The sequence below is a fragment of the Netta rufina genome (assembly GCF_964035555.1).
Source record: "Netta rufina genome assembly, chromosome: 1".
NCBI classification, from domain to species: Eukaryota; Metazoa; Chordata; class Aves; order Anseriformes; family Anatidae; genus Netta; species Netta rufina.
Window position 1 is genome coordinate 89,881,878 of NC_140123.1, and position 24,184 is coordinate 89,906,061.

Genomic DNA, 24,184 nt, shown 5'->3' on the forward strand with positions numbered 1-24,184 from the left:
GTTGTGATAATCTTTCAACTTCAGTTGAGTTTGTGTGTGAATTGAAAGAACTTCTAAATGGAATTGTGAAAGTTTCATGGTTTAAAATATATGACTAGAAATAAGTTGAATATTGTGAGATAAAAATGAAAATGTGGATTTCATTTTATGTGTAATGACTAATAAATAGAAGATAAAGATGTGAAGCGGCCTGAGTTACCATTCGTTCCTGATGTGTACTATCTCTGTTATGTACTACCTTTCTTTTTGGAACTCTACTAAATTTGCACAAATGTACTTCTTAATAAAAAATGTAGCCTGATTGTAGTTTTGGAAGGAGAAAACTGATGATTAGTTTAACTAGTAGAGTATGGCAGATTAACAGGTTTTCTTTTTTTTATTGTGAGTTATTTAACAGTGAATGAATATTATTGTTTTGTTTGGTCGAAGTGTTTTTAAATATTAATTTGTTCACTGTTATAAAAACTTTTGTATGCTTGATTGTTTGTCAAAGAAACAGGCCCTGTGGAGTTATGTTTGAATAGACGTGACCTTTTTAATTTTTCATCGCTTGTTTCTCTGTTTAAAAAACAAACAAATCCATTCTTGTCCAAGATGCCTTAACTGGTTGTTTCTCAGGCATTTCTGGTTCATTGTTTTGAGTTTGTTAAAAGGTTGTATCAGAACACAGCAAAAAGTTAGACGTAAGTATTCAAAGTGGTGTTTATGAAGACAGCTATTTAGTTTTGTTCAGTTAGAAAAATTAAAAGGCATGTTTAAAATTTTTTTCAAACTGTTGTGTTCAGGTATGATACGATGTTTGTACTTATTAGTCTAATTCCTGACAGCAAAGTTCAGCAATTGAAACAAGTATTGCTAGATTTGTATTAATAGTACTCTACTTTGCTTTCTGTACTTCTCTTCTACTGGCTCAAGGATGCTGAGAGTCTGTCATGATACTTCAGCTGCTTTAAAAACAAGATGTGCTACAAGATTCAACTTCCACAATCTTTTCGTCAAACTTAGAGACGAGCAAGCAATTGCAGTCTTCATATAGTAGCTACTGTTAGTGCAGATGGAAAAATACAATGTGCAGATACAATAATGTAATTGTAGGAAGACTGCAATTAAAAAAGAGTTCGGGTCTTTTTTACTGTTTAACTCCTTTTGCCAGAGGTTGAGATCAAATGCTGAATAACCTATTTGCAGTAGGGTACTATGTAGCAGCATCAACGTAAGTTAAATATGTTTTCTCTTATTGAGAATATGCCTTATTAATAAGTTGAATATGGATCTGAATATGAATAAGTTGAATATGCCTTTCTCTTATATTTGCCTATTCATTGGTAGGTATGAATGTGAGGAATCCTTCACAACTCTGAATGTAGATATAAGGAATCACCAAAACCTTCTTGATTCTTTGGAACAGTATGTCAAAGGAGATTTACTGGAAGGTGCAAATGCATATCATTGTGAAAAATGCAACAAAAAGGTAATGATTCCTTATATATTAAACTTGTATACAAATGTATGGCTACAGCTGTTCTAGGTTCAGTCATGGTTTGTGTTTAGGAAAAAGTTACCAAATTTAGTTGTTGATAAAAGCATATGGATGGGAACTAAAGAGCTGGTAACTGCCAATGTTTTGTGTTTTTTTTTTTTTAGGTTGATACAGTCAAACGCTTGTTGATTAAGAAGTTGCCTCCTGTTCTTGCGATCCAGTTGAAACGATTTGATTATGACTGGGAAAGGGAATGTGCAATCAAGTTCAACGACTATTTTGAATTTCCAAGAGAGCTGGACATGGAGCCTTACACAGTGGCAGGTGTAGCTAAATTGGAAGGGGATGATGTAAATCCTGAAAATCAAATAATACAAAACGAACAGTCAGAAAATGAACACTGTGGGAGCACAAAATACAGGCTTGTTGGTGTACTTGTACACAGTGGCCAGGCCAGTGGTGGACATTATTATTCTTACATTATCCAGAGGAATGGTGGAGATGGTGAGAAAAATCGGTGGTACAAATTTGATGATGGAGATGTGACAGAGTGTAAAATGGATGATGATGAAGAAATGAAAAATCAGTGTTTTGGTGGAGAATACATGGGAGAAGTATTTGATCACATGATGAAGCGTATGTCCTACCGACGCCAGAAGAGGTGGTGGAATGCTTATATCCTTTTTTATGAACGTATGGACACGATAGACAAAGACAATGAACTAATAAAATACATTTCGGAACTTGCTATCACCACTAAACCCCATCAGATTAAAATGCCATCAGCCATTGAACGAAGTGTCCGGAAGCAGAACGTGCAGTTCATGCACAATCGTATGCAGTACAGCCTAGAATATTTCCAGTTCATAAAGAAGTTGCTCACGTGTAACAGTGTCTACTTAAATCCTCCTCCAGGTTAGTACTTGAGTGCCATATTTACGGGTTAATTTCTTGCAAGGAGAGCTTTGATTACGTTGTCAAGAATTTGTCTAGCCAATGAAAATTTTACACATTCTGCTTTGAATACCTTCTGGATTTCTGCAGTTAGACATCTGTTGCCGAGTTGGTCATCAGTGATAGCACGTGGGAATATTGAGCAAAAAATACTTCGATAACCTAGCAACCATTGGTCAGTTTATGTACTAAGTTACATTAAAATACTTAAGTTTTTGAGGGGTTCTGCTGAAGACAGTTCTTACAGGTGAGATGCTGAAAGATTTCTAAACATCAATAACATGTAACAGAAGGTTTACGTATGCCTGTCTTAAAGCTTACGTTTTCAAATGACACCTTATAGAAGCTAAGGCAGTTTTGATGTTTCCTATTAAAATTTGAACACCCGTGCCAGACAAAATGTTAATCTGGAATCTGTTAAATTATTAAAACTAAATCACTTTTACTTTGTCTACATGTGAGCATTTTGTTTTTTCTTTAGGACAAGATCATCTGTTGCCTGAAGCAGAAGAAATAACTATGATTAGTATTCAGCTTGCTGCTAGATTTCTCTTCACCACAGGATTTCATACAAAGAAAATAGTCCGTGGCCCTGCTAGTGATTGGTATCTTATCTTTTTAACAACAATTACAGTTTTGGAAGTTCAGCGTCTGTTAAAAGATCCTAGTTGTATACACATGACAACAGAAGGTGTTAGTGGTCCATCCTGTCTTCCACCCCTCCCCCAAATCTGTGGTCAAGCTGCACATGAAAAAGGGGGAAAGTACTGGGAAGAAAATGAGCCTTAAAATAAGCTGCTGGGCTGAACAGCATTTTTTTTAATAGAGCTTAAATCTGCTTTTTCGTCTGTGACAATAGAGTCTGCATTTTTAGAGCAAAATAATAGGTTGTGTATTTTGACTTCAACTCAGAATGGTTTGTTCATAGTTCAGTTAGTTTTAAACAAAGCTCTTTTCAACCCAAAGTTATGCAGCTAATATTTGTGTCCTGTTTCTGAAAGTCTGTTACTTTCATACTCTGCTAAAAGAGTCTAAAGTTTCAGAGTGCTTATAGGTACTGCTGAGGGGCCTGTGATTCAAATCTGTGTGGGTTATAACAAACTGCAATAGCCTTACAGCACCACAGCATTTTCACCACTGTCGTTCTTTAAACTGTTACTGGGTTCAGGAGAGAAGAGAGCAGGTTACTTCTGACAGAGCTAGGGAGAAAATCTAGTATTCATTATCAATAGTTTCCCAGAAACAAGTAAGTAGTTCTGTAATACATGGCAAATGTGTGCCTCGCTTTCTTCTCCAACAGCAACCTTCAGAGTAGTTGCTACCCCTGTTATTTTAAGAGATCAAGAGGTGTTCATATATTTCTGCAGAGGACAGAAGTCACACAAGACCTCTCCAAGACAGATATTTTACTCTTCTTTTTTTAATGATCTGTAAAAGAATATAAATTCCTGATAGGAATAATATGCTTGGTTGCAGGTCTTATACACAGCTTGTAAAGTCCACCTCAAGCATTCTCTGTCGTTTACTCCTCCCCCATTTCCAATACAGAGGGAATGAGGACTGCCTGTTTACAGCTGTGTTGAGTAGTGGTTTGGAGGTTAGGGAACATAATCCTTTGTTCATTCTTATGGATGGTAGAAGTGAAATGCTACACTTTAATACCTTTTTTATTGATTTTTTTTTTTGTATGTGTGTGACTGTAAAAAAATATATATATATTGCTATAAGAGCTACAGTTTATCTGATTGTAAACATTTTGTGAACAAAAATGTTTGGAGGTCACCTTTAATGTGTATTTTCAAGTTCTGCAAAAAGAATACATCTTTCAATTTATTAGTGTCACAATCATTAAGTTGTATCGTTTATTTTCAGGTATGATGCATTATGCATCCTTCTCCGTCACAGCAAGAATGTACGCTTTTGGTTTGCACACAATGTCCTTTTTAATGTTTCAAACCGCTTCTCTGAGTATCTCCTGGAATGCCCTAGTGCTGAAGTTAGGGGTGCGTTTGCAAAACTTATAGTATTTATTGCACATTTTTCGTTGCAAGATGGACCATGTCCTTCACCTTTTGCCTCTCCTGGACCTTCCAGTCAGGTATTTAATTTTCTAATGAAAAGCTTCTGAAACTTGTTCTTATTTCTTCATTATAAGTGTTTAATATAAGCTAATTCTGGAATAGATGCATTAGTGTTTACAGGAAAACTGTTCTACGTACCGTTAGGCAACTCGACCAGTTCATGAGAGGTGCTGTAAGGGGGGTTCAGTTTCACCTCGTTTGTAAATCTCTGTTAGGACTAAGTAGCAAGAACTTTGAGTTTAGTTGGAAGTATGAAACTACAAAATAAAAGGAATGGCATGTAGCTAGGTAATGAAAAGGAAAGTGAACCCTTGTTTTCCATTTAGAATTTTAAAAAGTAGGAGTTACCTAGAGTACTTTCCTTGCATTATGCAACACTGAAATAATCAAAAGTTTTAACTTTGCATAGGAGTAGAAAGTGAATCGCCTAGCTTTATATGCCCAGAACTGCCAAACAAAACACAAAAAAGCCAAAATCTTAATGTTGTAGTTGGCATAACAATGTTTTTGTTTGCACTGTATTGAAATCGAACTGTATTAAAATCTGAGGGAAAAAAACAACTTTTATGAACCTTTGCTATGTCAAATTTTTAAGGTTTTTAACGTCTACAGTAAGACAATTATTTCATTTGTATTACTCCATTTTTTTTTCAGAGTATATTCACTACTGAATCCAACAAAAGAGTTAGTTTTATGTTAAGGTTACATATATTTTGATAGTGGGTTGTTTGGGATTTTTTGTTGTGTTCTGCAGGAGGCATTTGAGATAAACCTGTAGGTGTGATTTGGTTGTTTATTTTATTCTGTGAAGTTCACAGTGGAACTGCATGTGCTTTTTACAGTTAAAAACTTATATACTTGTATAATTTCTCAGACTTGTAGGATACTTAGTGATGCAAGTCTTATTCCTTGTATCTCTACCTTACTAGTATATTAGAGTATTGCTGTGCTCAGGACTTTTTGTGTGAGGTTCAGAAGACAAGCTGCTAGTATTTTTAAGTCCCTTCTGTTTGGCAGCAGTCCATGCCTTTCTACTATGGCAGAAAGCAAGAATTAAAAGTATAAACTAAATAAAGATTTTACAGGTTCTGCTGCTAATAATCAAACTTTTTTTAATAGGCTTATGATAACTTAAGTTTAAGTGATCACTTACTGAGAGCGGTACTAAATCTTCTTAGAAGGGAAGTATCTGAACATGGACGTCACTTGCAGCAGTATTTCAATCTGTTTGTGATGTATGCCAATCTAGGTAAGCAAATCACACACACTTTTTCTGATGTGCTGTAGTAAACTGTTTTTTATTAACTTTTCGGTTTCCCAGGTAATTGCATGAGGATCCAGTTTCTCAGCTTCGGGTAGATTGTTATCATGAGGTGTCTCATAAATTCTCTCTAGAGAATCTGCGCTCTTCCAGTTTAGGATTTGGAGCTTTTGTCTTCCTGCCAGCTTTGGAAGACTAACACAAGAAGCTTGGGGCTATGTGAGCGTGCCCTTCTAAAGACTGTGGGGGTGAAAATATGTGGCAAGAAAGATTGTTTCATTCAGGTTTCTTCGCAGGGAGGTCACGAGATCCAAGAAGCATGTGGGACTGTCTTAACTTTTGAAACTGAAGAAGTTGAGAGAGGTGAAAGTTCAGGAAAGAGAGGGATGATTTTTCCATAAAGAAAATGGAGTAGTGCAGATAGTCATGCTTTATCTATGTGCTCCAGTTGTGCCCCTTTGATACTAATTTCTTCAGTTAACCAAGGAACTTGACAGCTACAAATGCAAAACTCTAGCTCTGCAACTGTCTTCCCTTTAAAACCTCTTCATGGGACTGAGGAAATAGCTTAATCTGTGCTTGTTCTTAGACATCGCTTGCCAGAATGCTTTCAACATAGACATCATATGAGGTAAAAGAATGCAAAAATCAGGAAATTCCACTCTGAGTTTATCAAGTATTGCAGTTCATCCAAAATAAACAGAAGCAAGAAAAGCCAGTGTTTTTGCAACATAGGAAGGCTTAAGTAAAGTTTTCCCAGGCTTGGGAAAGTGTTTCTGTTCTTAAATGCTAGTATCCTACATTTTCTAATGAAAGCTTAAATTAGAAATTGAGTATGATTGCATATTAATATATGTTTGATAAGCATATTTGAATGCAAGGCTAGTAGGATGACCTGTATTTGCAGATGCTACATTGAAGACCCATTACAAACAAGGTGAAATGCAACTGACATGAGATGATTATCAATTTTGTAGTGATGAATGTGAAATACTGGCTGTGACCCTTACAGCATCAATCATTTCTGCTGTGGGTCTTAATTATATCCAGCACTACAGAAAAAGTAGTAGGCATGGATTTAGAAGTACAAAAAACTTGTAATAAATTCTGGATTGTGTAGGTTCTTTGTGTAGAAAGTCACTATCCCATATGCTAAGAATAGGATGAAATAATATCCAAAGTAATTATTCAAAACAAAGATAATGTTTGCTTTTAAACTGAGATCGGTGTTACTCACATTCAAATGAATGGCTGTATCATTTTCATATAGCATTACCAGCACACTGAAAAATAATGCTAACCTGTTTCTCAGGTGAGTTAAAACATTGCTGCTTTATGTATTTGTTCTCAGGAAGAGCAATTAAGAGGATTAAAATGTTAGTCAAATGAATTAAGGATTGTTTCTGCACTCCAAGATGGATGAGGGTAGCCACAGGTTCAGACCTAGTGAATTGTCACCAACCTCTACATTTTACTCTTCCAAGTTATGAGGGTCTTCTATCAAGGGCTGTTCTTCTTTCTCATGTGATAAGTCACAAAGTGTCTTTTTCTACAGCAAGTCCTACCCAAGATATGGTATTATTTATAGTGATAGTCTATTAGACCCTCTCTCTTACTCTAACACAAGATACTCTCATCCTTTTGTGTCAAGTAGCATGAAGTGAGAAAATCTGTTCCCCTGGAAAGCCTACAAAATTTCGTAATACGTATTGAACAGCTCTGCCATTGCTGGTTATCACCTCATGCAGGCTATAAATCTGAGGTTCTGTTGGATTCCTTTGTGACTAAAGTGTTAAGTAAGTGTATCAATCCAAATGGTTATTTCAGCATTCCCACATAGGATTGCCACAAACATACGCACAGAGTTTTGGAAGGTCTTTAAAATTGTCTACCCGCACAAAAGGAATTTAATATTTTAAGATAACCCTAGGTAATCGTGTTAATTTAATTTCATCTATAATGTACAATATTTTGATGTAGTTTGTCTATCAAAGCATTCTCAGTCAAGCAGTGTTCCATCATTACCCCCAGAATGGACTTACTGTCACTATAGAAAAGAGATGCCATTCTGCTGTAACTTTTTTCTGAGTTTTCCGTGTCATTCAGCGCATTTTGTGTTATTTGGTGTGTTTGAAGGCTCTGACTAGGAAAGCACTCAGAATGCAGATGAGAAAGCATAACCTGATTTTGTTTCTGGGGCTGGTTGTTATCCTAATCTACTCTGCAAAGACAAACAAAGAAATACTAAACAGTTGTGCTTGTCTTACTACTGTTAACTGAAAGCATCTGTGTGGATGTGGAGTGCTCATTCGGCAAAATATACAATCCATCCTGCCTGCAACACCCCAAGTTGTGTGAGAGAGTTCCATTCGTAACTACAAAACTATCTAATATAACCAAAAAATACTGTAAAACAGCTCTAATAACATGGTATCTGGATTCCTTCATCCTATTAGAACGATGGTAGGTAAGGCTCAGTTGTATTTCAGATTAAGAAAAAACTTTGCAAATGTATGAGAAAGCATGACTTTTAACCAAACTGAGAAATAGAATATAAGATCGAAAGGGGCATATCTTGTTTAATGGTAAGTATGTGCAAGGTACTTTTGCAGTGACACCAACTGATTGATTGAATTAGTTGAATTGTTGGTTGGCTTGGCAGGTTTTTTCATTTTGTTTTTTCTCTCCTTGAATTGATTTTTGTCGCTCTTATTTACACTTACCGCAAAGTATGCCACGGTTGGAAGTGTCTTAAATTTGTAACTGATGTATCTAGCTTGTGATGGACAAATCATGGAATATAATATGGAGGGTGTTCATCCTCTTCTGAGCCCCACTATAAGCACTTATTTTAAAAAATGACTATTTTTTGTCCCAAAAGACTTCTCTGAAACTTTGCTATTAACACAAATGCTAGTTACTGAAGCGTTAGTGAACGCTATTAAGAAATTGTAGTCATCTACTGCTCTTCTTCATTGTGATTTTTTTCATCTGAACATAATTTCTTGTGCGTCTTACGGATTTTCTTTTTTCAGAAAGCATAATGATGATAATAAAAAACAGCAACTGCGAAGTTATCAATTGTGTAGTTATTTTTCTGAAAAAATACATTGTCGGCGCTAAAAATAGGATTTTTTCTTAATTTTTTTTTTTTTTTCCCCTGTAAAGGTGTAGCAGAGAAGACACAACTTCTGAAACTAAATGTTCCTGCAACCTTCATGCTTGTGGCTCTGGATGAAGGTCCAGGCCCTCCAATTAAATACCAGTATGCTGAACTGGGGAAGCTATACACTGTTGTGTCACAACTGATCCGTTGTTGCAATGTGTCATCGCGGATGCAGTCTTCTATCAATGGTATGGTAAATTTTCCACTTTCCTGAACTATTAATTGACTATATCAATAAATGTCTTTTGTACATATTTTGTTAACCATGTATGAAATGGATCAGCTGGAAAAATATTTGACTTCTGTGTATAGCAATCCCTTTGTTTAAAGGCAGAAATGTTTGTTTTAGACAAAACTGATTTTATATGCTGACAAACTAAAAAACAGATGAAACAAACCTTGGCTTACTACTTCAAGATATGGGAAAACATCTAAATAGTGAAGTAGTTTTTTGCTGATGCAAGATATTAATGATTTAGTTTAATAGTTTAAACTCATTGCAAAGACTTGCAAAAGGTATTTTGATTCTGAGTAGAAAATAATAAATGACTTTCATGTTACCAGGAAAAAGTAATCTGTACAGGAAAAAATTGTACCATGTTCTGAAGTACCTAATAGCGGTTATTGGTAAAGAGATAATGCTTTGGATAGCTCTTGAAAATATCTACTTGGTGCTCATTTGCAGAAAGACAAACAGAAGCCACCACTTTCATTTATAATAGATGAAGAATCAGTTAGAAATTAATCTACCACAGTATAAATCATTAATATCCCCACTAGTTGAAGAGAATACACAGTTACTTTTGAGAAATGGTGACAGAATATTCGGCTATGTGAATTTTATAGCCTGTATATGTACGTGTTCTATATTAAGCATAGTTTAGAAAACCTAATTAGGAGCCTGTAGAGAAGCTATTTAACAGTAAAGTCATTACAGCTCAATGTGTCAGGCTGTAAAGTCAATAGGCTAGAATGCGCTACAGTAAGATTAATGAACTGAAAAATTTACTGTGCTATAATAAGCTGCAGAATCATTTGGTGACTTTGATTTGGTTTTGTTTCCAGTGTATTATTTGAGGATAAGACAAAAAGATACTCTACCTGTGAAAATGAGTCATATATTCACTGTATTCTTAATGTTCTACTTAAAAAATAAATAAAAAAAAAAGTTTTGTATGAACATTACTATGCTTATTATTACTGTTTTCAGAGTAAATTTATGCTTTAGCATTGTAAGATGGGAAAGTTCTTCCTTGGACTTCTAAGCATCCTCCTATAATAACTGTAAACGCAACACTATTAAATCAAGAAACATTAGGAGCAAATCAACAGTCTCTCTACACAAAATAAAGCTTACTAAATAAGCTATATTAATTTTGATTCTTTCATTAGTCCTCTTAATCTACACTACTCAAACTGGAGTGTTATATTATAGACATTCCCATTGCCTAGTGAAATAAGTAGATGTAATGTGTCTTAAATTTTGATAGGCTTGGGCTGTGTTACACAAGGTTAGAAGCAGATTCTGGAAATAAGAGGATTCTACCATTGAGGAAACTCCCAATAATTCCTCCTGTTGCATATGAATGTGTTTCCAGCTGTTCTGCACTGATTGTCACTGCATAATCTTTTCTGCGAGGGAGTAGTAGTTTTCTTGGGCAGCACAAGTTGAGCTGCACAATCAGAAAATTGAGTTATTTCATACCATAGTATTTTTCAAAGCAAACTGACTGCTAAGTGTATTTTTCCTGTATTATATTGATCAGTTACAATAACTTATATTTTGTTGTCTCTGCACACTGAAAGTGTTCTGGTACCTTTTCATCTGGAATAACTGCTTGTTCCAGGTAATCCTCCGCTTGCCAACCCTTACGGTGATCCTAATTTATCTCAACCTATAATGGCACTTCAGCAGAACGTAGCAGACATTTTGTTTGTGAGAACCAGTTATGTGAAGAAAATCATTGAAGACTGCAGCAATTCTGAAGAGACCATCAAGTTGCTTCGTTTCTGCTGTTGGGAGAATCCTCAGTTCTCTTCCACTGTCCTCAGTGAACTTCTCTGGCAGGTAAAAATAAATGTTAGAAGGAAGATGGGCATATGAATGTGTATGATGCAAGATCTGTATGTATAGGAATATAATACAATTAAATGTTATTTTCCATAGCTCCATAGGGTAGTATCTTCTGTCACTATTTTTTACTCTTGGGTATACATCATAATGGAATATTAAAATAAATCCTTTTATAAGTTTAGGAAAGCAATCAACCATTTTTGAGTTAGGAACACAGTGTTAAGTCCCTCAGGGCTGCGTATTTGTTCCTCAGGGATCTGCATTAGGACTGGTACTGTTTAATATTTTGGTACTGTTTAGTGTTTTCATTTTTGATGTGGACAGTGAGATTGAGTGCAACCCCAGCAAGTTTGTGGATGACACACCAAGCTGAGTGGTGCAGTTGGCACTTCAGAGGGGAAAGGATGTCAGAGGGATCTGGACAGGCTTGAGAGGTGGGCCTGTGTGAACCTCATGAAGTTCAGCAAAGCCATATTCAAGGTCCTGGGTCAGGACAATCCCAAACGTCAGTACAGGCTGGGAATGGATTGAGAGCAGCTCTGTGGAGAAGCACTTGCGAGTACTGGTGGATAAAAAGCTCACCATGAGCCAGCAGTGCATGCCTGCAGCCCAGAAGGCCAACTGCATCCTGGGCTGCATCAACAAGAACATGGCCAGCAGGTCAAGGGAAGGTGATGCTCCCCCTCTACTCCACTCGTGAAACCCCTGCTGGAGTGTTGAATCTGGGTCTGAGTCTCCCAGTGTAGGAGGGAGACATGGACCTGTTTGGAGCAGGTCCACAGAAATGATCAGAGGACTGGAGCACCTTTCTGTGAAGAGAAGCTGAGAGAGTTGGGGTTGTTCGGCTTAAGGAGAAGGCTCGGGGGAAGACCTTACAGAAGGCTTCCAGTACTTAAAGGGTACCTGCAAGAATGATGGGGGAGGGACTTATTATCAGGGCCTGTAGTGTGCGGACAAGGTGTAATGACTTTAAACTAGAAGAGGGGAGATTTGTGTTAGATACTAGAAAGAAATTTTTCACAGTAAGGATGGTGAGGTGCTGGAACAGGTCACCCAGAGCAGCTGTGGGTGCCCCATCCCTGGAAGTACTAAAGGCCAGGCTGAATGGGGCTTTGGGCAGCCTGGTCCGGTGGAAGGTGTCCCTGCCCATGGCAGGGGAGTTAGAACTAGATCATTTTAAAGATCCTTTCCAAATCAAACCATTCTGTGATTCTAAGTAAGTAGGCTGGGGTGGTCTCTGTATTGTAAGTACATTTAATTCGGCTTTTCTCTCGTTATCGATACAATGTCTTCTTTCAGTAGAATCAAAATTTAGCATCTTAAGATCTCCCTTGTATTTATTTTGAGTATGTATGTAAGAACCTTTTTTTTTTTTTTACAAGTCTGCAAAATATGCGTGGCTTCAGGCTCAGGAAAGAATCATTATTTGGGGCTGTTTTGTTTTTCCTTTGTAATCTCTGTAGGGTTAATCACACTCTTCCACTCCAAATAAGGTTTGTTTTTGACTTGTATCAGCTAGTCTTAAATCAGTGCATTTTTTCTATGTAAACAGAAAGTTTTCTGTGTCCTTCTGTTTGGCACTTGAAAAAAAATCATAATAAAATCACTACTAATATTTTACTTAGCCATATATTTTGTGTTTTAGTATGGACTTGAACGTAGTGTCTAGAAGTAACAATATTAGTGGAAAGTACTGTTTTGTAATTTTGTGTTTCTAAAAGTATTTTTCAAGGTAGCTTCTCTGGCATCTCATGATTGGTCCAGATGCTTCAGATCAATTCTGTTAAAAACTAATGATAAAACACCTGTCCTTTACGAAATCTGCTATGTATTAAAGACAAAAAAAAAAAAACACCTACCAGCATTTAAACTAATAACAAAGTATGCATTGTATCTTGAAATATTCCTTAAGTAACAGTAAAATTCACATGAATTGTTCTTGTATTGACCATGTAATCTACACGCTTCAAAGAATGCTTTCTTGTGTTCTCTGCATTTTTACTTTTTAAGGTTGCATATTCATACACATATGAGCTTCGACCTTACTTGGATCTGCTTCTGCAAATCCTATTAATTGAGGATTCTTGGCAAACTCACAGGTTTGTAGTTACCTGTCTTTTTATGATTCATTATTATGTTTGATACAGACTGTTTTCCCAGTGTTTCTGTTGCTAATCCTTTTAAGAGGTTTGTTTTAAATTTATATAAATCAAAGTAGAGGGATAAAGCATTTTTTTCCATTTTATCTCAAATATTGAGACAACTTGAATCTAGATTTTAACCTGTATCTTTCTTACTATTGAGAAATTTGCTACTCAGTCCTATAAGTGCAAGGTTGTTCACACTCAGAAGACGCTTACTAATGTGCCAGTTAAGCTAAACACATTGGTATTTACTGTTAGTTGTTTAGATTGTTCCTTGGAAACTTGTCGTCTAAGAGGGTTCAATGATGTTCTGGTCTTACTGCTAACAAGCACAACAATCACAGGAGTGATACTGAGACATGGATGAAGTGTGAACCTGGGAGAAAAGCAGATTTCATAGGCAAAGTATTTTCTACAGCCATATTTCAATAGAATTTTAACTAAAATATGAAGTATTCACCCAGTTTCAAACCTAGTTTTCGTATGTCTAGAGAATAAAGTTTTTGAAAACTTTGAAAAGTGGGATTACTACAAATAATGACTATCCAAGAGGATGCATGTAAGTCAGTTACTTAGAAGTTTTATACAGTAATAGTAGTAGTAGGTGAGGTAACACAAAGCAAAAGCTACTTGTCAATATTTTGAAATATCTCTGTTTCATAATTAGTGAACTTAGATAATACTGGAATTACTAAATTGTTTGCAACCATGTCCCCTATGGCATTTAAAATATTTTAAGTAAGAACACACTTCAAAAAACGACAGTAACAGCAAGGGTATTGGAGTGAACTCATATATGCTTGTAGAAGTAGACTACCCTCTTAGGACTATACTCAATTCATTAGTTGCCTAGCCTTGCTTCAAAAGATATTCAGAGAGAAGATGGGGATCTGGCTTAGCACACTCCAAAACCTCAAGACTAGGCTGGAGAGACTTTTTTAATTTTCTTTGTAGGAATTACTGCTTAGGTAAGGGATGAGAATACCTTTTATAAGAGGACTTTTCAAGCTTGCATATATATGTATAAGTAATGCATATGTACTATAGTTTATGTTTTCTTCCTGCTAAGCAAATACTTCCATGAGAAGTCCTAAGTCTTCTTATATTTTAAGAGGTGTGAAGTAAAAAAAATATATATTCTAGGGTAGAAATGCAGGTGAGAAGTGTTTGTTTAGGATAGTGCTGTGTTAGAAATAATGGAGTATGGAGGAGGTTGAATGTTGCAGTATGACTTGCCGTACTTGAAGATGTACGTCACTGTTATTCTTGAGACTGCAATCTTAAATATAGTGTTCATTGAAATTGTGCTAGGCCTCAGCAGAGGAGTATAAAGTTGCCAACTGCAGTCACCCTCTGATTTTTTGCTGCCACTTCTGGCAGTAGCTTGGAGCATTGGTCTCTGTCCTGTTCTTAGTTTTGCTCTGATAATCATAGTTTAATAAATAGTGTAATTACTCCATAGTTAAATAGTGTGACTGTCCATAGCAAATAGTAATCTCTTCCAACTTACAGAAAAATAAGAATCATCTGGTCTTAAACAGCGCACATCCTGTAGTTGCTCCATTACTGAGATGTCTGCTGCTGTTCTTTGGTATTAGAACCTCTCATAGATTTCTCTTGATTTGAGAAGTTAATGTTACAAGACACTCTCCTTGTCGCAACCTCTTTACAGGTAGTTGAAGAGAGCAATGAGGTCTCCCCTCGGTCTCTGTCAGACTAAACAACCCCAGTTTCCTCAACTGCTCCTCATGAGTCTTGTTTTCTAGTCCCATCACCAGCTTCATTGCTCTTCTCTGCACACACTCAAGCAATGCAATCTCTTTCTCGTAGTGAGGCCTAGGATGTCTGCTGCCTGGGGACTATTTGCTGATTATTGACAAAGATGAAACAAAAATAGGTCTGCTACTTTTCCTATAATGAATGCATCTCTTAGAGATGTTGACAGTGTAGGTTCTGTGTCTCCCTCCAATGGTTTTTCAAAGCCAAAAGCATGTGAATTTGGAAACCCTGCAAGAAGTGAGGATGGTAATTAATTCCCCTACCCGTTGTTCAAGAGCAGAAGGCACTTCTACCAGAGTCAGAACATTTAGAATGAGTGATTGATCCCTTTTATAATTGCATGGTAAGTGAAGGCTGAATTCTAACTCCTGCTTTTTGTGTTTTTGTTGTTGTTGTTTGTCTTTTTTTGTAGGATTCACAATGCACTTAAGGGTATCCCAGACGACAGGGATGGGCTGTTTGACACCATTCAGCGCTCTAAGAACCATTATCAGAAAAGAGCTTACCAGTGTATAAAATGCATGGTAGCCCTCTTCAGCAACTGTCCTGTGGCCTACCAGATTCTTCAGGTAAAAATTTGTTCTGTCTGTTGCTGCTTTTTCTCCAGTTCTGTGTAAGAATAAAATAAAATTAATTCAATTTTCATTGACTTGATGAAATTTTGACTTGCAAGTGAAACTCATGCAGACCTTCTAATATCGTAAGGTCAGTATTTTGTACTGAGCAGTTTGATTAAACTTGCATTCATGTGATGCAGCTGCAAACTGCTCAGACTTCATTTCAAATTTGAAGTTTCTTTGTGCAAAAAAGAGTATTTGAGGGAGTCTTATAAGCAGTATATTGGTGGTCTAGTGATGTTGGTGGTCTGTTCTCTTGAGCTGATATATAGAAAGAGAAATATTTTGAAATAAAATAATTCTGAAGTATTAACTTTTCATCTGCAGAGCAATGGGGATTTGAAGAGAAAGTGGACCTGGGCAGTAGAATGGCTTGGAGATGAGCTTGAGCGTAGACCATACACTGGCAATCCCCAATACACCTATAATAATTGGTCGCCACCAATACAAAGCAATGAAACATCAAACGGCTACTTCCTAGAGAGATCACACAGTGCTAGAATGACTCTTGCAAAAGCTTGTGAACTCTGCCCAGAGGAGGTAAAGACATCTGTTAAAAACTTTGAGTAAAATATTTCTGTAAATAAATGATCAAAAAGGAGTTACACTTTTGTTGGCTTTAGTTACATACTCCTGTGGTTTTTTTTACTTCTTGTACTGTTTTTATGCACATCTGTCATGTAAAGAATTAGCAATCTAAAATTTAAATTGACCATTTAAAGTAGATTATGAATGAATACAAAGTCTATTTTTTTCCAATAATATGTTAATAGTGGGAATTTTTATACAACTAAGTATTATATGTAATAAATACAGTTTTTATACAATACAGCAGGACTTGATGCTCTTAAAGGTCTTTTCCAACCTAAATGATTCTGTGATTCTGTAAGTTATTGGTGACACTGGGGACAGGGGGCATGTCTTTTCTTTGAGCGTACCTGGAATGATCATTTGCACATAGGATTAGTTCTGGATAGAATAATCATAGTGTGTTTTACCTAAGTAGATGATATGTTTCTTTCAAACTTTAGGAACCAGATGATCCTGATGCCCCAGATGAACATGAGTCTTCTCCACCTGAAGATGCCCCGTTGTATCCCCATTCACCTGGTTCCCAGTATCAACAGGTAAAAGCTGGAGAGTTTGACCCTTTATTTAGAGTCCCAGGATAGCTTTTTTAGTTGACATTCATGATAAGTCAAATTATAGGCATTTAGCCAGAAGCGTGGTACTATGAAATGCCACCTTTAGAGAAATAAAGATTCAGCTCCATTTTTCCAGGGATGGGTTTGTCATCAGTTTCATGTGAGAATTTTTGTGTTACCAGATCAGAGATTAATCATCCATAGAAACAGCAGGGGGACAGACATCATCCCAGGCTCATGCATACTAAATCTGATTCTGTCTTATTTTCATGTTGATATTTTGTGAGTTGTTTTCTTTTTATTTATTTATTTATTTAAAATCAGGTCCCAACACCTAATTTTCAGTTTGAGTAATTGGAAGTCTTTCATAAAAAAAAAAAAAAATAGTGTTTTTGTGATGTGCAACTTGATATAAACACTTATCTCCAAATACTTACCAAGTACATACAAAATCTAAATCTGTTTTAGGCTAAGTGGCTGCTTTGTCAATCTACCAGTGGAAAGCCAGATCTGAAAGAAATCTTAAAAAGATTTTTTTTTTAACTGATTTGACTCAATTAGTAAATCCCCTCCTTAGATGCCATTTTTTCTTTGTTCCAATTAATTTTATATATTCTGAATCTGCTAATTTAATTTCCTCTCCTGCCCAAACCTATCTTCCCTCCATCTTGCTTTCCTTACTTGGTGTTCTCAGCAGAGCAGTTGGTAAGTCATGCAGATTTTCCCACTCCTTTCTGAGCTCCTGAGTTCAGACACATACTGTAACCTCACCATTATCTGTGTGATGTGTTCACTTTCTTGCAATAGACAGCATTTCTCACTAACACGCACAATCCTCATGTTCCCAATTTCTCCACAGTTGTTTAAATTCTGTAAAGCTATAGGTATATATTTTCATTTGCCAGATGTGCGTATGACTTCTAAAATTGGGACAGAGCATCTGGAGAGAACAGCTGGTCTAGATTTCATGCAGTTCTGTAGCATTGAAGTTTGCCCTCTTAAAGATCCAAGTATGCTACACAGACACAGATATGTTTGTCTTAGGAAAAACATTCATGCAAGTTGAATGTGTGAGTCAGATGTGCACAGGTTAATGCCCAGACCACATAAGCAGCCTCTTCCAGCCTCCTCTTTTTCTGCTTTTGCTTTGCATGTAAATGTTTTTTACTCCAAAACTGAAATTACTATTTAACTAATCCTTGTATCTTTACAAGTTGAAAGTCTGTTTACGTTCTGTGTAAGTTGAAGGTAAGTGAAAGATGTGATTCAGAGGGATGAAGGAACTGATGTATGTCCGTACAGATACTACTACAGAAGTTCAGTGTGCTTGATAGTACGTCTCAGTAGTTTGAATATAGAGGTGAAAACCGAGTAACTGGTTAGGAAACAATCCGCAGGTTTAAAGTCTTTTTAAAATGTTTATGCTTTATTACAGAATAACCATGTGCATGGACAGCCATATACAGGCCCGGCAGCACATCATATGAACAACCCTCAGCGAACTGGCCAACGAGCACAAGAAAATTTTGAAGGCAGTGAAGAAGTTTCCCCGCCTCAGACAAAAGATTAGTGAAATGCACATAATCAATTAACTTGCTCCATCAAGACTGTGCACCCAGGCCTTACAGTCCAACCTTTCTCTGTGTCTGGCTAATATTTAAAACTAGAAAAACTATTCCTAATCAACATGGAGTGGAGAGTCTATTCACTGTCTTATCTGCAGAAAATTGCTGTCAATATATAACCCGCCTGCAGTGGAAAGTGTATAGTGTTTTGTAATAAATGGCCTGATGCTAATGTGTAAATGGCAAAGGTGTATATAGTATATTAATGTTTGACTGTTAATTCTTAAGCAAGAAACATTTTTTTTGTCTTGATGAGACTCACAGATCTACAAAAAAAAAAATCTTGATATATCTGCTGCGCTCTGCAACCAGTGTTGCCTGCCTCATGGCAGTTGGATCAACTCCTTTATGAAAAAGCCTATCCATGTCAACCACAAAAATAGTTTCATGTTAATTCTTTGCCACTGGAGTCGATTTTACTATGAGCAACGTAATGGCTGGTAACCTTTTAATTATTTGGTTGATGTGGAAAATTGGTGATGTAACATTGTTTCTAGATCTTTTTTCATTGCCTTTTTCATTCTGGTATTAGGTTAATCACTTTGAAGCTATAGTTATGCTGTAACATTTAGCATGGCTTCACACCAAGTTAGTGTAGCCAACGAGGGGGAAAAAAAAGTGACAGCAGTTGTCCCAATGTGACAACTGTATCGCTCAGAACTTTTTCTTCTTACACCTAGACTATAAAATGGGGAGGGAAGACGTGACAAACAAGTGGTTTTCAGTTTCACATGTGTTCCTCACATCTGATGTTTGACAGTTCTGTCTCTGGGTGGGATAAAGAACACTTAGTTTTCAGTAATAGGAATTTAAAAGATTTAAAAACAAATATGCAAAAATTTGCTATGCCAGGATGCCTGGAGCATAATAGACTGTATTTGGTGTGCTTGTTTTGTTTCTTTGGTAGAGCTTATTAGATAAACTTCTAACACTTTCCTTCTACTGCATCCCAGTGAAGTGGAAGTCAACAAAATCACACAGTACTTGTGAGTGCCACTGCACCAAGTTAACTTGCTGGTTTTCTGCTCGTTCACAGTTCTACTTGAAAGCAAGAATTGTCTTAGCTCTTTATCCATATACAGGAAATCTTAACATTAGAAGCAGGGTTTAATTATAAAAGAAACTACTGGTTAGTCAACTGCAATTCTGAGGTATCTCTATTCCAGAATAAACATTTGTTTAAAGACTTCAAGAAACGCATCAGTAAATACTGTATTTAAATGAAAATTGGTAACTTGAATGTGTGTAATTTTTTTTGGAACCTGTCTAAAAACCAAATACCCCTGCAAAACAGATACAGCCCACCCTATACTATTTAAATATTTTGCTGTTTTATTTTATAGAAATTATTTTGCTGAATTCACAAATAGAATTTGATTTAAGAAGAATGTTTTGTCCTGTGGTGTGTGTGTTTGTTTTTTTGTTTTTCTTTTTTGGTTGGTTCTTTTTTTTTTTTTTTTTGGTTTTTGTTTTTTAATGGACTGCACAGAAAGATGAATTCTGTGCAGTGGCACTATGCTGAATTCTGGAACAACAGTGACATTGAGATTTCTGTGCACAAAAAAAAAAAAAAAAAAGAAAGAAATTGGCCCTTAAGAATAAAAGTAATCAGGACAATTACACTGTAAAAGTTTCTTAATGTGATTTATCTTGTACTTTTTGTATGTTTTTATATATACATATATATATTTAATGAGCACAAGCTTGATGGTGTTTTTTACAAATGAGTTGATAGAAACAAAGCTGCTTATCAAATTAAAGATCTGTAGTTTTGAAACGAACAAAGGAAAATTCAGTCGCAAGTGCATCCTTATGCATTTAGTGTAAGGAAGGGCCACAGGTTTTAGAACATGCTATGTAGCGATGATCACTTTTATGCTTCCATGTTTTCTCTAGTGCTCGAGTTAATTCAGATTTTTTCATAGTTTTTTAGTAATACCATTTTACCTGGACTCAGTAAATCTGGGTAAAGTTTTCCCATTTATGTTTGGGAACGCTTGTTGAAGGTTTTAACTCAAACAATTGCTAGCCTGAGTACACGAGTTGAAATAGTTCATATTTCTTTGGACCAGTAATTGTTAAACAAGCTATCTCAGAGGTGGTGATGATGTATTTTTTACTCTCTAGGTAAAATATATAATGTGCTAGTTCAGCCTTGCCAAATGTGTTCACTTTTAATAGTGCAATGATTGTAGAGACATGTTAAAACCTGTGACATTTTAAGGCTGTGATTTTTTTTCAGTCATACACACCCCTGCCCCTGAATTGAGGGTGACTGCAGTGGCAATTACTTTTCAGGTGGAAAATTGAGAATATTGTGCTTTTTTTTTTGTGACTTTGAAGGAGGATAGTCTGTGTTGTTTGTTGCAGCTGCTACTTCTGAACAGCTACAGCTAAAGGTGCAATGTTTCTTTTCACTCTGCTCAGAATTTTAAATTGTGTTTAACAAATACTGTACAAACAAAAAGTTTCATGTACATGTTAAACTGTCGCAGCATTTTGGCAGTGGTCATTTTCAGGCGATACACAGTACCTCGTTGTTGATGGCACACTTTAAAACAGTAGTCCTCGAAGTGCCTACGGATTTAATTCCCCCATCGCTGATTTCAGTCCTGTTTTCTGTTTAGAACAATTATTAGGGAATCTTTGGTCTTCCATTAAAAAAAAAAAAAAAAGCCAATAAACAGTAGAGCAATTACTCATGTTCCTGACAATGTAAAATGCATAGAAACTGAACTTTCATAAGTGGTTTTATATGGTGGTTAATGTGTAGTTTGACCTAGGGGGAGATCCATAATCTTACCAAACAGAATTTCTCCCTCTGCACGTTTTGGATTGTGGTTGTGTAGTGATGAGGTTTTAACGCTCCCTCCTTTGAGTGTTTAAACAAAACCAGGACAGCCATATGCAAAAGGAGCTTTGTTACTGCTTGTGGATCAGTAAAGGTACAAATCTTCAGTCACGGAAGGGGTTGCCCACAACTCTGTTGCCCCGTTGACAAAAATGATATTGCCCAGGGCTCGGTGAAAGCTTATTTGACACGCACAGCTTCATCTGGTGGTGCGAGCAGGAAGAGGTGCAGCTTGACTTGGAATTTTTTTGGGTATTTTCCCCGCTATAACTACCAGCTCTGAAAATTCGAGTCAGCTCTTTTTAAAACCAGTATATCTTGCTGAAATTGAGCCGGAAAGAGATGAATTTCCACAATGCCATTTCATATTAATTTTCAGAACTCTGGGACATGAGAAAATTGTCTTGAGGTAATTGTTATTACTATGCCTTGCCAGCCACTTTGTTGTGCCTCGCTTGTGTGTTTTGGCTTGTATTTCATGAAAAAGCATTCGAGGTTCGAAAACTTTCTACATATTTCTTAAATTTTCCAGGAGAGAATAGGAAGAGCCATTCTGCCACAACTAAATGGGCAGAAATCGGCTGCTGTAGCAATTCACTTCATTCTTGGTTTCAATAAATTTTTGTCTACCTCCCGAGTCTTTTGCCAGAAATGAATAGATGACAGATAATAATGAATCATAGGTGATTAACTGTGTAAGGCAAAACGGCTCGTTGTGTTCGCTGGCATGTATTGCAGTTAGTATCCACTGCAGTGAGGCTTTCGGTGGTGGTTTACATTGAAACAAATGAAAGTTAGGGATAAGCTGTACAAATCACAGAAAGGAGTGATTTGATGAGAGGACAGCTGCAGAGTTAAGCATTTAAATGTATTTAGTTAAACTTCTAGTCCACACTTGCAAATCCACGATGAAAGCAAAGTCACTCCTGTGCTGAAAGACGCGTACCTTATTTTGGGGGAGGCTGAGACCCTGGCACTGACCTCGCTTTTCCTCAGACGCTGCGGGAGTTTCCTGCCACCCGTGGTCCTGCTCCAGCACGGTGCAGTGCCTTGAGTCAGGACAGCAGTAATTTTGGCTCCATCTTCTCACCTTCTGGGCTTTGCATCACGTTCATGCCATCGTTTTTCTCACAGCAGTGAGGTCTTGGGAATAAAGTTTAAACCTGCCGGCTACCTAGAGTGAAACAAAACAGGTTTTCTGGGGGACAAGCAGTAAATATTTTGTAAATACTGCGTGCTGCCAAATGGTACTGTAATAAACAACGCAAGGGGAAAGAAATCCAGCTGTATCCTCCTGCATGATTGCTGTTCCTCTTGCAAGTAGTCCCTCAAGCAAGATGACAGCAAGCAGAGCTCTTGAAAGATCAGTGCATCTCTGACATGCTGGAGTCGGGACGCTATTGCAGTAAAGATTGCTCTGCAGCAGCAGCACAAACAGCGTGTCCCATATATGTCCTTGACACTGTTTGGGGGTGTTCATTACGCCCTCCTTACCTTGTTCTTTGGGGATCATCATGTTAATGTGTTAATTTCTATTGAGACCAGCCCTCTGTTGCCGAGTAAGGTCCTGTGCTACTAGAAGGGCTTCGACCCAGTCTGAGCACTGTCACTTTTTACGCTATGTATCTTCTTAAGGTTCCTACTATAAATGTCCTTTTATTTCTAAGATATAGAAAGCGTTGTGGACTTACCATTTTAAAACGTCAAAGAGCCTTTTTACCCCTTTTTTTAAAAAAAAAAAAAAAAAAAAAAAAACAATAGGAAATGTTCAGTCCTGCCCTCCGAGCATCTGTTGCAGCCAGCAGTTCGGAGGAGTGTTGGCATGGATGCCAGCACGTAAATTCGGAGAACCTTGTCCTGTAATCAGATTTCCCAGTGCAAGTCGGGGTGACTCTTGGATCTAAGGGTTTCAGTGGGATTTGTATGAGTCCCATTAATGTTGGCATCATAGAGTTGATGTGCGGCAGGGGTCAACCCCCTTCGCATTGGTATGGGACAAAATCTTGCTCCTTTATTTACATTTACCTGCAGACGAGCACAGGAGAACCTGTTGCTGGAGGAGCAAGATGCTCCTGTCAGTAAGGGCTAACTTTTTGTTAGATTTTAGAGACCCAACTCCCTGTTTTTTAGCCTTGGAATTCCTTAAAGCCGCTTTTTGAGAATGAAGCTGACCTACAGGCCGTTTCCTTTGATTGATTTGATATAGCCTTAATTGCATCAGCACAACTCTAAAAGGACAAGTGTCATTCTTAAATGGTTGAAATAGTGGGCAAATGTCTTCTAGTTCTACTAATGAGGTAGTCATGAATAATGAAAACAAGATTTTAAAAAAAGATTTTACGAATGCATCCAAAATCTAACCATGGATAAATATTCAGTGCAGAAAGATAAGATCGTTCACTCCTTATCTGTGTACAATTTATAATGTCTGATAATGTTATTTTTTTTATTAACTTACCACTTGCTGTTCCAATAACTTTGTTTGAACAGCCCCCAGCTGTCACCTGCAGTTTGCAGCTTCCTGCTGCGTGTGCAGTTACACCCCTTCAGTCCTCAGCGGAGCAAAATCTTCAAATGTCTGTCCCCCCTACCCAACCCCATACAACCCAATTCTCTAAACCTCATTTCTGTTTCCTTTGTTACGATGTGCTGTTTGTTTTTATAAAAATCACCAAGACTGAATGAGTGCTTTACAAGTGTGGTTTCACCCGAGCCATTAAGAGCAGTTAGGTTCCTCTTCTGTAACGATACCTCTGTGGAGGCAGCTTTTAAAGGTGTTGGCCTTTTTTGTAGCTTTATTCATTAAAGTGCTGCTCAGTTCTTGTCCGTTGCTTCCAAATTCCTGTCCATCATTTCTTACAGCTCTTTGTAACCAAGTTTCTCACTCTGGCTTGCCAGGATCACTTCCCAGTTAATATTTTTCTACTAGAATCGAATCCCCTTCCTCACCGTGATGGTTTTCACTTCTATTTCTACCTCCATCTGCTGTCAGTTGCTACAGAAGAAC

The 24,184-nt window shown here is 36.9% G+C and overlaps 1 protein-coding gene across 2 annotated transcripts in view; it reads left to right on the forward strand.

Moving 5' to 3' along the window:
- Nucleotides 1-20,019, forward strand: part of USP9X (ubiquitin specific peptidase 9 X-linked) — a 101,827-nt gene extending 81,808 nt beyond the window's left edge. For both annotated transcript variants that reach the window (XM_084304235.1, XM_084304234.1), the window contains exons 34-45: nt 1,330-1,471; nt 1,645-2,395; nt 2,916-3,039; nt 4,307-4,532; nt 5,635-5,764; nt 8,945-9,130; nt 10,790-11,010; nt 13,027-13,115; nt 15,352-15,508; nt 15,884-16,096; nt 16,588-16,683; nt 18,137-20,019. In XM_084304235.1, the coding sequence (XP_084160361.1) occupies nt 1,330-1,471; nt 1,645-2,395; nt 2,916-3,039; nt 4,307-4,532; nt 5,635-5,764; nt 8,945-9,130; nt 10,790-11,010; nt 13,027-13,115; nt 15,352-15,508; nt 15,884-16,096; nt 16,588-16,683; nt 18,137-18,271 (2,470 nt within the window). In that variant the 3' untranslated portion in view covers nt 18,272-20,019. The remainder of the gene's footprint in view (nt 1-1,329; nt 1,472-1,644; nt 2,396-2,915; nt 3,040-4,306; nt 4,533-5,634; nt 5,765-8,944; nt 9,131-10,789; nt 11,011-13,026; nt 13,116-15,351; nt 15,509-15,883; nt 16,097-16,587; nt 16,684-18,136) is intronic.
- Nucleotides 20,020-24,184: the final 4,165 nt, after the last annotated feature.